This window comes from Anser anser, assembly GCF_964211835.1.
Source record: "Anser anser genome assembly, chromosome: 6".
Classification (NCBI taxonomy): Eukaryota; Metazoa; Chordata; class Aves; order Anseriformes; family Anatidae; genus Anser; species Anser anser.
Window position 1 is genome coordinate 28,489,165 of NC_139726.1, and position 11,310 is coordinate 28,500,474.

The window sequence follows — 11,310 nt, forward strand, 5'->3', positions numbered from 1 at the left end:
AGTTCCACTTGCAACACTGTTAGCCATTTATTAACCCATCAGTGGACATGACTTCCAGCTCTGACAACAAAATGTGAATACTCACCCACACTAACTCAGACAGGGGTAGCTGCTGCACTGTGGGAAGCCTGGTGCCCAGGAGACCTAGGCTGTGCCCTGACATTAATCACCTCAGTGTTTTCTGCTTCAGTTTACCATTTTCCAAAGTGGGAATGATACTGATGACTTCCACCTGTGAAGCTCTGGGAAACCAGGTGCCACCAGCTGTGGGACAGAACAGCAGCAAAACTGAGTGAAGTACTCCTCTTTCCCAACTCAGGGAGGAGAGAAATCCATCCTGCATAGTCTTTTGTGCAGAGAGCACTTCAAAGGCAGTTGCTGGCACCCACAACAGAGGCCAGTTCACCATGGACTGTGCAGTGCACTCTCACAATGCTGGGCACAGGAGAAGCCCCAGATCCCACACTCCTCCTGCAGAGAGCCAACCTGGGGGTGCAGGACAGGTGGAAAGACAAAAAAGGGGAAGACAAAGCCAGCCTTGCTCTACCCAGGATGAGAAAGAGAGAGAGCGAGAGAGAGTCTGTCTAGATTTGTAAAACAACACAGCTTGCAGATCATGAGACCGGTCTGAAAAGGCACTTCACTGCACATTCCACGAGGAAGAATATACCTGGCAAGAGCCTTTAAAAGTGTATTTTTAGAAGAGGGTCAACAGAAAGCAGAGACTCCATGGTACTACAGCAGCACTCTCCTCCCTGGCAGAGGCGGTGGTCTGTGTGTTAAGATAAGCACCGAGATCCTGTGCAGGAAGCACCCGTACCCCCACGCAGCACGTGGTATCTGCGGCAGGTCAGAGGCCACGGTATGGGTTCAAGAGGACAAGGCCGCGTCTGCAGTCTTCCTGGCCCCAGCCAAGGGTCTGGATTGCAGCTGCTCAGCGAGAGGGCTGTTGGGATGCAGCCGGCAGAAACGTCCAAGTGTCCAAATGGGGAAGACATTGCAGTACGCAGTGTAACTGATGGCACACGACTTGTTGAACACCCCAGCAATGTTCTCCTGAGAGAGAGACAGCAAGGTAGTGTGAGTGACAGGAGACCACAGGATGTCCAGGACACTGTTCTGAGCTCATCATGTTCCTGAATTTCCCACCAAAAGCCATACATGACTTCCCTTCCAGGTAAGAGAGGGCACTATTGCAATGGCTGCATGATGCCCAGGACACATGCAACACTGGGGAGCCCCCTGGAGAGAGAAGAGTGAATCCACATACCTGAGGCCAGTCGCCATTAGGCAGCTGCTTATTGATCAACACTTGGATGCCTCTTTCCAGCACCTCAATGTCAGGGTACCTGCAAAGTACAAAGGAGATACAATCACTTTAGTGTCATCCAAACCGTCTGCATATCCCTACCCAAGTGCTTAGGGAACTCAACCACCTCCAGTCTGCCCCAGACTTGACCAAGTCATGCAGCTCCAGGGTACCAGGCATTACAAATACAGCAAAATTCACCCTGGCTGGAGACCTGCAGTTGTGATCAAGACCTTTGCTTTCCTCTGGCTCTCCTTCTCCTGGCAGCAGTAGTCTCACCGGCTGGACCACAGCTTTGGTCAGTCCCCCACTGCAGAGGTGTGTGACCAAGAAACATGGTTGGGTACATGGCCCACACTAGCAGGACCCAGAGCCTGTGCCAGCCTTTCCACACAACTCAGATGGTATTTTCCATTTCACTGGACCACGTGGTATCAGGTGAAGGCCACTCTTACCTGACAGCCATGAGCCCCAGCAGGGCCCAACACGTGTTGTGGATCTGTGATGTGGCACTCTGCACATATGTGCGTTGCTCACATGACTCGAAGTTCTCTCCCCACCCACCATCTGTCATCTGCTTGGAGAGCAGGAACTGGCAGGCCTGGGCCACTTCTCTGCATGCCACCCTGCAAAGACAGAGAATCAGACAGGGCTGGGTACATAGGAGAGCTTGCATATGTTTCCCAGATGCAAATGGAAGCTGTGCTTCACCTTGCCCATGGCAGGTGCTTTCCAAAGAGCTCAAGGCTCAGAAAGAAAGTGCTCTAATCATATCACAGGCACCAGATTTGGGTGGAGTGGTATCTCGGGCAGGAGAGCTCATGAGCAGCCAGGGTGTCCACCCCAACCCACCCTTTGATCCCAACCCTACCCCAGAGACAACGGCAGAGGAGCTGCCTGACCCCTACTCACCCATCACAGTATGTGTACTGCATACAGGCAAATGCCTCCAGACCAAACCAGGTGCCATACGTGAAGCAAACTCCCCAGCTCCTGGGAGGGAGGGGAGACCAGTATTATCAAGGGTACTAGGACAGAAGCAGGTTGTGACACCGCTGTATCCACAGCAAGAATAGAACCAGGCAGAACAGCAGCGTGCTTGCACCTATGGCACAACCCTGCCCAGTACCACCAGCACCTGCTCGCAGATTGCTCAGGCAGCTGGTGCACTGGGATTGGAAGAGTTGGAGCCACCCCAACCCCCAAGGGAGATCAGCATGTATATGCTTGTTCTTACACACCCTACCAGCCATGAATGCTGCCTGCTGTGGCCCCTCCCATGCTGGGGCAGCCAGGGGAGAACTGAGCAGTAGGAGCACGGCTTACCCTTCCCATGAACCATCAGCTCGTTGTTTCTTGCGACAGAAGTCCAGGCCCTTCTGTAGAGTGTCTCTGGACAGGAGAAAGACACCTGATGCAGAAGCAGCCCAAACACTGTGGGCTGCTTTGTAGAAACATTTGTCACTACCTCTGAGGATTTGATGGGTCCCATGATTAAAGGCTCAATTGGCAAGAGAAAGCACACAGGTGGTGCCACACAGAATCTCAAATTATGCAGCAGTTGGGTATTTTTCTGTTATGTGCCAGTATGCAAGCAGGGACCTAGCCTGCAACTGGCTGCAAGATCAAGGCAGCTGCTAAGTCAAGAGGAAGGCAGATGATCCACCAATTTCTCCCAGCCTGATCCCAAACAGTGTGTGCCCTCTTCCTTGAGTGAGGCTGTGCGCTAGCATCTTGGGGGCATTCTAGTTTGGATGTATCACTGGCATGTCAGCCCCGAATGCACCAAGGGCCAATCCAGGGGCTGCTCCATTCCAGTGCAGAGGCAAGGGCAAGACCCTTGACAAGGCTCAGCAGGAACTGTGCCAGTAGAGGCCACTGCAGGCATTGCAGGTCATTGCGGCCTGTTTTTTCCCCTACTCAACTTCCCTCCCAGTGCCTCACCTGATCTCTGGGGCTCGGTGCTCAGGGAACATGTCTTGGAAGTGTCTCAGTGCCTGCATGACAGCCGATGTGCATTCCACATAGGTGTAGTCAATCATGATGTCACCTGCCAGCAGGACAAGAATATTAGTGCAACAGTCCCACTCTTGGGGTGTTCACCGAGACACACACTACCAACCTTTGCCAAAGACCCATGGCACGTGTAGCCCACAGAAGGACATGGGGTAAAACCAGCCCCTTCACACTGTGCAGGATGACTGGGCCCATGCAGCTCCCCTTACCAAACACCTCCGAGGGGTTCAGCAACTCCAGCAAGTGACCTCCTCGCTTGGTTTCATATGTGGCAAAGCCTCCATCCGAGTTCCTCATGCTCAGCAACTGCACAGACAAGCAGAGTGAGGGGATGGGGCTGACTCACAGGCAGTACCACATGAGTCTGGTCCCAAGTCAATTGTGAGGACAAAGTCGAACTCACATGGGTTGGCAGATTACCCACATCTCAAACCACATTGACAGGCAGGTCCAATCCAGATCATTGCATTTCCCACTCTACTCTGCCCTGGTGCAGCCTCACTTTGAGTACTATGTGCAGTTTTGGGCACCACAGTAAGAAAAAGGATGTAAAACTATTAAAGATTGTCCAAAGGTGGGCTACAAAGATGGTGAAGAGTCTAGAGGGGAAGACATACAAAGAATGGCTGAAGTCACTTGGTTTGTTCAGCCTAGAGAAGAGGGGAGGCCTCATGGCGGCCTGCAGCTTCCTTGTGATGGGGAATAGAGGGGCAGGTGCTGATCTGCTTTCCGGTGACGACAGGACCCTACGGAATGGCATGAACAGGGGAGGTTGCGGTTGGATATCAGGAAAAGATTCTTCACTGAGAGGGTGGTTAGGCACTAGAACAGGCTCCCCAAGGAAGTGGTCACAGCACCAACCTGCTGGAGTTCAAAAAGCATTTGGACAATGCTCTTGGACATACTGTCTGATTTGTGTGTGGTCCTGTGTAGAGTCAGACAGTGGACTCGATGATCCTTGTGGGTCCATTCTAACTTGGGATATTCTATGCATCTATGACCACATTGGCCTTATAATGGCTTAGTAATACCAGATGTAACCTTGACTTCTCTTATTTTACCTGGGTGTAGCTGCCTGCATTTCCCCTGATCCTAATTTTTGCAGCACTTACCACGTTGACAGCATCAAAGAGGCGCTCAGGGGGGACAAGTTTGGCTATGAAGGGGCACTTCTCCTGCAGCAGCATAACTGACTTCAGCCCCTCTGCTGTGCAATCTGCCACAATCCAGCCACAGTCCCGCGTGCTGAAGGGGAAGCCACCCTGAAAAGGGGCAGAAGGACTCAGCATCTTCTGGACTTGCTCTGTTCTTGTGCAGGGGAAGGCACTGCCCCTCATTCACTCCATCCCCTCTGCCCAAATCTCAGCCCTGTGCATGCACCCTTTGTAGGCCAGCTTCAGCCACTGCACCTTGTTCATATGGCGGTAATATTTCTGGTAGTCGGGTGGGTTCTCTGGAATCTGTGAAAACAAGAAACAAGCGAGGACAGGTTGAAGCTGCCCACCTGCAGGGCCATGGACTGAAACCATCAAAGATGCAGAGTCCTGTGGAACTGTGCACCATTTATCCTTTACTGAGGAAGGCAGATGGGGAAAGAGGTCAGCTCTGGAGCAGAGAATGCTGAAGAGAAATCAAATTTTTGCCTGGCTTCTGCATGTTTCAGCATGGCTAAAGCCCCCTCTTGGTTGCTTTCCTGGCAGTGAGACATCTGTTTTCAAGGGTCCCATTGACAGCACCATGAGTAAGACCTACAACTGCTTCTGCATGAAGCTGCTGGTGACCCCCCCCCCCACCTTGAACCACTGGCCTGGCTAGCAGGAGCTTCTGCAGTCACTAGCAAAGGAGGCTGAGTTTCCCAGAAGGGTACCTCAAACACGTGGGCACCAGAGAGGCTGAGCTCTGTTTTCCAGCCTCTCTTAGCTCAAGGCAGCCAACTCAAACATCCCACAGGACCTCACAGCAGGGCCTGGGGCTGGCCAAGGTCCTCTCCAAGCTGCAAAGCTTGCTCCCAGCAAGATGGCACAGGAAACAGGCAGCTGTTCCCAGGACTATGCTAGTCCAGCCTTGAAGAAGAGCTCTTCAGAGGGATTAGAGGTATTCAGCTGGGCTCTCAGAAGAAGCCAAGTCTGCATAGCCAGCGTGGCAGAGACATCACCAACTGGTTCTGCTCACCTGGGTGAACCTGAGGAAGTCATAGGCATTCTGAAGACAGGACATGAATTCAGGTATCTTCTGGGCTTCCGCCTAGAAACAGAGCGCACAGTCAGCAAGGAGTTCTGGCCACCAAACACGCCCCTCAGGAAGAAGAAGATATGCTGGGATCTTGCTGGCCTTGGTGCCATTAACGACTACCCTTCATACAGCCAGGCTAGGGGCTACCTGGGCGACCACAACACCCTCCAAAACACACGCCTGCCATAGCTACCTCTGCCCTTATGTAGGAAAGCAGGCCTGCCTGCTGTTTCTGACAAACAGAAATGCTCTGAGGCTAGGCACAGCAAGGAGGAAGGGCCAGGGTTTTACCACAAGACTGCAGCAACGGGGAAATCTAACCTGACCCATTTGTCTGGCACTGTGACATCCTGCTTGAAAAGCAACTGGCAAAGATGGGTTGTACCAGCTGTTCTGGAAAGCTTGCATGCCACATCCAAGAGGCTCTTTGAGAAGGAGCATTTGCCTGATGCAGCTGTATGATGTGATGCCAGAATCCGTTTGGCAGAGATCTGAGCAGCCGTACAGTAGAAGCCCCTGGTATTTTAGGATACTGCCTTTTCCCAAGACAGCATGCAACACTCAGGGAAGTCTTACCTCCAGGAAGGCTTGGACAGCAAAGGCAGTATCCCACAGCTGGGATCCGTTTGTACCCTGGAAGAAAGTGGATAGGGAGTGTTAGCTGCCACTGGCAGCCTGACCTAGCTGTGGGGGCTCTGGGGCAGAATGTTCCTCCTGTATTTAGCTTCGCTGCTCCTTCCAGCCTGCATCTTGGTTTCATGTCACCCAGCACCACAGCTGACATGCTGGCACAGAGGGGACTGATGCAGCAGCTCAGGAACAACAGAGGAACAGGAAATGAGAAAGCTGCTTCAGCCTGCTCTGTGCGCAGCAGTAACAGAATAGGTGGCTAGCGATTTTGAGCAAAGGGACACGACAGCCACCGGATAAGCACAGCTCAGTTCACATGCAATATCAGGGCCTCTGAGCCATAGGGCAGGCAGGGGCATGTCTTTTCCCAGCATGCCAGGGTCCCTCTTAGTCACAGCTGGAATCCCACAGCACCTTACCTGCATCTTCATGCCATCAAGGCCCAGCCTGTGGGAGGAGAGAAAACTGTTGCAGCACAGGCACAGCAAGAGCACCAGGAAGAGGGTTGGGAGCCACAGCGTGCCAAAATCACAGGGATCAGAGCCCCACGCCATGCCAGGTGGATCACACTCAGTCCTTACCAGAGATAGTCAGGGATCCTGGAAACATGCTCCTGAAAAGCTGGGGAGTTCTTCCCATCCACAAACCAGCGAACCAGCATGTTGATGGTCTTCGAAATCTGTTAAAATCAGAGCTGTCACTGCTCTGGCTACAGCATCTTCCAGCCCCAGACACATACATCCCTCCCACTCAGAACCCAGCTAGGGGTCCTGAGCTTCACCCTTACAGCTCTAGCTGTGGCATCGCTCTAACTGTAACTGAGATGGTGGGGCAAATTCCACAAGATTACTCCAGGGCTTCCCCTCAAATCATGTCCCTGGACCACAAGGAGAGGTACCCACAGTAGGGCCACAGCTGTCCCCATGCCCTCTGCCTCTCTTGTGTCCTATTAGCGCTAAGGTCTTGAGCATTAGGAGCAGCAGGAGTTGTGCCCGAGCAAGATTCAAAGGTTTTGGTTACACACCACAACTGTAAAGGACTGTAGGACCCCAAGCAGGTTCCTAAAGAGACGAGCAAGAATTTGAAAGGATATCATGTAACCTACTGGACCAATGCTGATACAATTGGTGAATCTGTCATCAGCTTTGATGTGGTCATAGAGCTCTACAATGGCTCGCTGCCGCAGGTGGGTGCTGTGGTGGGCTTCATACAGATTCATGACAGCTGCAGGAAAAGAAAAGGACACGCAGAGAAAAATTCACCCCACGTGGACAGATCCACTTGCTGTGACCAGCTACACCACTGCTCACATGATGACCAGCCAAGGAAAGAATGGGAACTGCTCTGCCACAGAGCAGCCCGAGGACCAGGACACGAGGTCCTGCTGCTACCATGGTAGCAAAGGGCCAAAGATCAAACGATCAGTGTCTTGATTCCAGCTTCAGGGCATGCACCACTGGCTGGCAGCCAACCTTAAAGAGCCCCCTTGGTACAAGACAGCTTCAGTTCCACCACCAGCCTACTCAAGGGCAGTCTCATAGCAAGGACCCTCCCACCCCAGCCAACACCACACTCACCATAGGCGACCTCCAGCAGCCAGCTGTGCGGGGTGTAGACATCACAGGCAGCCACGTTGTTCCTCTGGGCTGGCCAGTCAATGCTGGCATAGTCTTGCACATACAGCTCCTGGCAGAAGACAATACAGGTGATCAGCCTGGCAAGCTGGGAAAAAATACCCAGAGGCAGCTTGCTGCAGGAAGTTTGCTCAGCTGCCTGGACTGCTTTGCCCATGCAGGCATGAGAGCCGCCACTTCATGAGACAGAGTCCGGCTCTAGAGATGTGGCTGGCACAGCAGGCAGTTAGGGAGCTACATGTCCTTGTTAGGGAGTCCCAGGAGGGCCAGCTCCTCACCTGCCGCAAGCTCCGTATGAGTTCATCCTCTTCTGCTGACAGACGCTTGGCATAACAGTAGCTCATGGGGAGGTAAACCTGGCGGCAGTGGCACCAGAGCCGGGATGGATGCGCTGGGAACCATGTAGGGAGCAGCCTGTTCATAACAGAGAATGTGCTACGGAACCAACAAGGAGGGCCAAGAGAGGCATGCAGAGATGATGGGTCAGCAGGGGGACAGCCAGGGCGGGACATGCCTTTCCCCATCCCCTGTGGCTAGGCTTTCTACTGCAGGTTACAGTTCCAGCAAAGAAAGAAGGGAACATTCACACTGCCTGACCCCACTCAGACCCTCTCCACCTTGGCTGATCCTTCTCCACTAGGGTCAGCAGACACTGTTCCTGGCCCAGTTCAGACAGGGCAAGGAGCTCAGGGAGAATTCATTTCAGGGGCCCTGCTCTTCCCCATGTTACTTTGAAGGTGGAGGTGCAAACTGACAGTTGAATGTATCTGATGACAGAGCACCAGCAGCCCTTGGCACTGTACAGCCTCTGATCTTCCCCAGGGAAAATGACATACACTACCCTTCTCTGGCACCCAGCAACTACTCGGGACCCTCTGAGTGACTGCAGAGTTTGAGCTGGCAGCTGTACACATGGCAAGCTCTGTTCTGCGAGGGCCTAGTTCTGTCTGGCCACAGGAGTGGAAGATGCTATTGGCAAGGAGCATACTATTGGATGGATGCATCATGGACCCTATGGGTAAAACTAGTGGGGCTGAGCTCCTGCATCCCTTCAGGGCAGTGTTCAGTGCTATCTACTTGTCAGCTGACCTTGCTGCTAGCCTCCCAGCTCACAAGCAGTCTGAGCAGCCCCAGATCCAAGCCACAGCTGGAGTTATCCCAGCAAACACCAATGCCTTGTGCAGCTCTGGACTGAGCCTGGTGGCAGGACTAACAACGCTCCCCACATCCACATCGAAGGAGGCATATACCACATCTCCGGGAGAAGCGTGTTCATTCCCTCCCAGCTGTAAACGTTCAAGACAGCCAGCCAAAACTTCCCCCACGAAGGGATTCCCACAGCACCTCCTGCAGAGATGGATATTAGCTTTCAGTGTTAATGCAGCCACATCAGCTCCCTGCTCTCTCCCACATTAGAGGGTCTACCTCTCCCCAGGTTTGGGAGCATGCCACTCAGGCTGCGACACGCTTCCCAGAAGAGGGCTAGGCAGGCAGCGGTCCGAAAATGTAACAGACTTTCCCACCATAACTGAAAACCCAGATGCCACCCACAACTGCTGTGCTGGGCACAACAGCGCTGACCTTTGCTGTGTAGGTTGACACGGGCCCGCACAATGTCAGGGTCATCTGGGCCAAGCCCCAGGATCCTCAGGGCAACATAGTTGAGTGCTGTGCCAAACACTGTTGATTTATCCTCCACGTGCCTGTTGAGAACACACACAGAGACAGCACAGCCATTGGACACAACCTACTGCACATGGCTCTCTCTGTGTTGGGCTGAAGTGCCATGCCAGGGGTGACTGAGGGAAAGGGAGACTCAGCTAATCCAGGCAGAAACAAAGCTCTGTACTGCCCTGCAGTAGGATAAAATGCCACAGAGCAGATGCAGCCAGACCTGCGGCCTCTGTGACAAGAACAGAGCCCAGAGCCCTTCACGAGCAGGTCCAGCCACCTGGGGGTATCGCAGGTGCACCATCCCGCTTCCTGAGCCTGGGCAGGTCAAGCAGCAGCTCCACATGCTGAACCTCAGACACACCATCACAACAGACGCATCTTTGCTACTCACAAGCCCCAGCCTCCGTCTGGAAGTTGCACAGAGCGCAGGTAGCGCACCATCTCCTCCTGAAACCCCTCTGGCAGCTGGATCTTGGCGGTGTGGCAGGTGATGAGGAGACCTGGAAGCCCACACGGACCAACTGCTCTGTGAAGCTGAGCACGGCGTGGCGACCCGCAGCCCTCCCCGGCCGGCAGAGCCCCCGGCACCACAACGCCGTGGCAAGACCCGGCGGGGCCGGGACCCACCTGGCAGCAGGAAGAGCGGCCCGCCGTAATCGCCGGCCCAGTGCCCGTCCTCGGCCTGCAGCCCGGCGTAGAACCGCATGCCGTTGAGGGCCGCCTCCCGGGCCGTGCCGGCCGCCGGCAAGGGGCGCAGCAGCTCGTCCTGCGGGGAGACGGCACCTCAGCGGGGGAGCGCCCCCGGGCCCCGCACCCGCAGCCCGGCGGCCCCGCACCGTGTCCAGGCCGAGGCAGTGCGCTTCCAGCGCCGTCTGCGCCCGCCGCTCCCCGGCCGGCTCGCCCTCGCCGTCGCCGTCGCCCAGGTAGCGCCACCGCTGCCGGCCGCCCTCGCAGCGCAGCCGCCAGGCGGGCAGCGCCGTGGCTGCCGCCGAGCGCCGCGGGCCGCCGCGCCTCCGCACCGCCCTGCCGGAGACGGGCAGCGTTAGCCGCGGGCCAGGCCGCCGACACACCGCCCCGCGACGCCCCGCGCCGGCACTCACCCGCCGTCCGCCATCGCCATCGCCTCCGCCGGGCCGGGTCCGGGGCTAAGCCGGGGCTGGTCCGGGCCGAGCCGCGCGGCGCTGGGCCCACATGGCCTCACGGGCGGCCGCCAATGGGGCCGCGAGGCGCCCGCCCCAGCCCCGCCCCGCCCCGCCCCAGCCCCGCCCCGCCGGTGGCGGCCCCGCGGCGGGAGCTGTGCCATGGCTCCGGGCGGGGCCGGGCGCCGGGTGGGACCCCCCGCAGCCTCACAAACAGCCTCGCTGAAGCTGCCAAGGGCGCCTTCCCGGGGCTGTCACCCAGCCGGGAGCTGTGTCCCCGTCCTTGTGTTTGCACGAGCCCGTGGTGTACCCGCTGCCCGCTCACGGCCACCCGCCCGCTCAGAAATCACCCACCAGACACAGCACCCACCGCAGGGACTTTTATTCTCAAGCACAAGCTGTAGGCTGCCATTCCCAGCAGAGCGGCTCCGCGCCTTGGTGCCCAGCCCTGAGGGAGGCGAGGCCCCGCGTGGGACCCTGGCAGCCCGGTGGGGACGGGAGCTGCAGGGGAGCCGCTGAGGAGCAGCAGCAGCCCCCCTCACCCAGCCTGCTCCTGGTGGTGTGTGCACACCGGTGGCTGAAGATGGAGGCACACCTGAGGGAGCAGCTGCTTGCTGGCATCTCATCACCTAGCAGTGGTGGCCATGCGGGTGGGGGCCATGCGGGTGGGGGCCTG

At 56.0% G+C, this 11,310-nt stretch overlaps 1 protein-coding gene across 2 annotated transcripts; it reads right to left on the reverse strand.

The window, feature by feature from the left end:
• Positions 1-2: 2 nt before the first annotated feature.
• On the reverse strand, positions 3-10,721 carry LSS (lanosterol synthase). 2 transcript variants are annotated; one of them, XM_083842346.1, is made up of 22 exons: positions 10,596-10,721; positions 10,332-10,518; positions 10,123-10,261; positions 9,887-9,995; positions 9,403-9,524; positions 9,072-9,168; positions 8,100-8,235; positions 7,765-7,873; positions 7,293-7,411; positions 6,769-6,866; positions 6,607-6,634; positions 6,134-6,190; positions 5,498-5,569; positions 4,735-4,785; positions 4,438-4,587; positions 3,535-3,631; positions 3,254-3,359; positions 2,636-2,701; positions 2,222-2,302; positions 1,765-1,935; positions 1,271-1,349; positions 3-1,056 (listed from the first exon to the last, which is right to left on the reverse strand). In XM_083842346.1, the coding sequence occupies exons 1-22, from the start codon at positions 10,613-10,615 to the stop codon at positions 871-873; spliced, it is 2,280 nt and encodes a 759-aa protein (XP_083698472.1). In that variant the 5' UTR covers positions 10,616-10,721; the 3' UTR covers positions 3-870. The 2 variants fall into 2 exon arrangements, with proteins under 2 accessions (XP_083698472.1, XP_083698473.1); XM_083842347.1 differs by lacking the exon at positions 10,332-10,518 and having other exon boundaries at positions 10,596-10,708.
• Between the last annotated feature and the right edge of the window lie 589 nt (positions 10,722-11,310).

What these genes read in the sequence shown, in the direction of transcription:
- LSS (XM_083842346.1), bottom strand. Translation starts at nt 10,615, where the DNA reads ATGGCGATGGCGGACGGCGG. An exon ending in ACGCTTCTCCCGGAGATGTG is followed by an intron (nt 8,236 to 9,071) that starts GTATATGCCTCC and finishes TGTTATGAACAG; the next exon opens with GCTGCTCCCTACATGGTTCC. An exon ending in CAGTACACATACTGTGATGG is followed by an intron (nt 1,936 to 2,221) that starts GTGAGTAGGGGT and finishes CTGTCTTTGCAG; the next exon opens with GGTGGCATGCAGAGAAGTGG.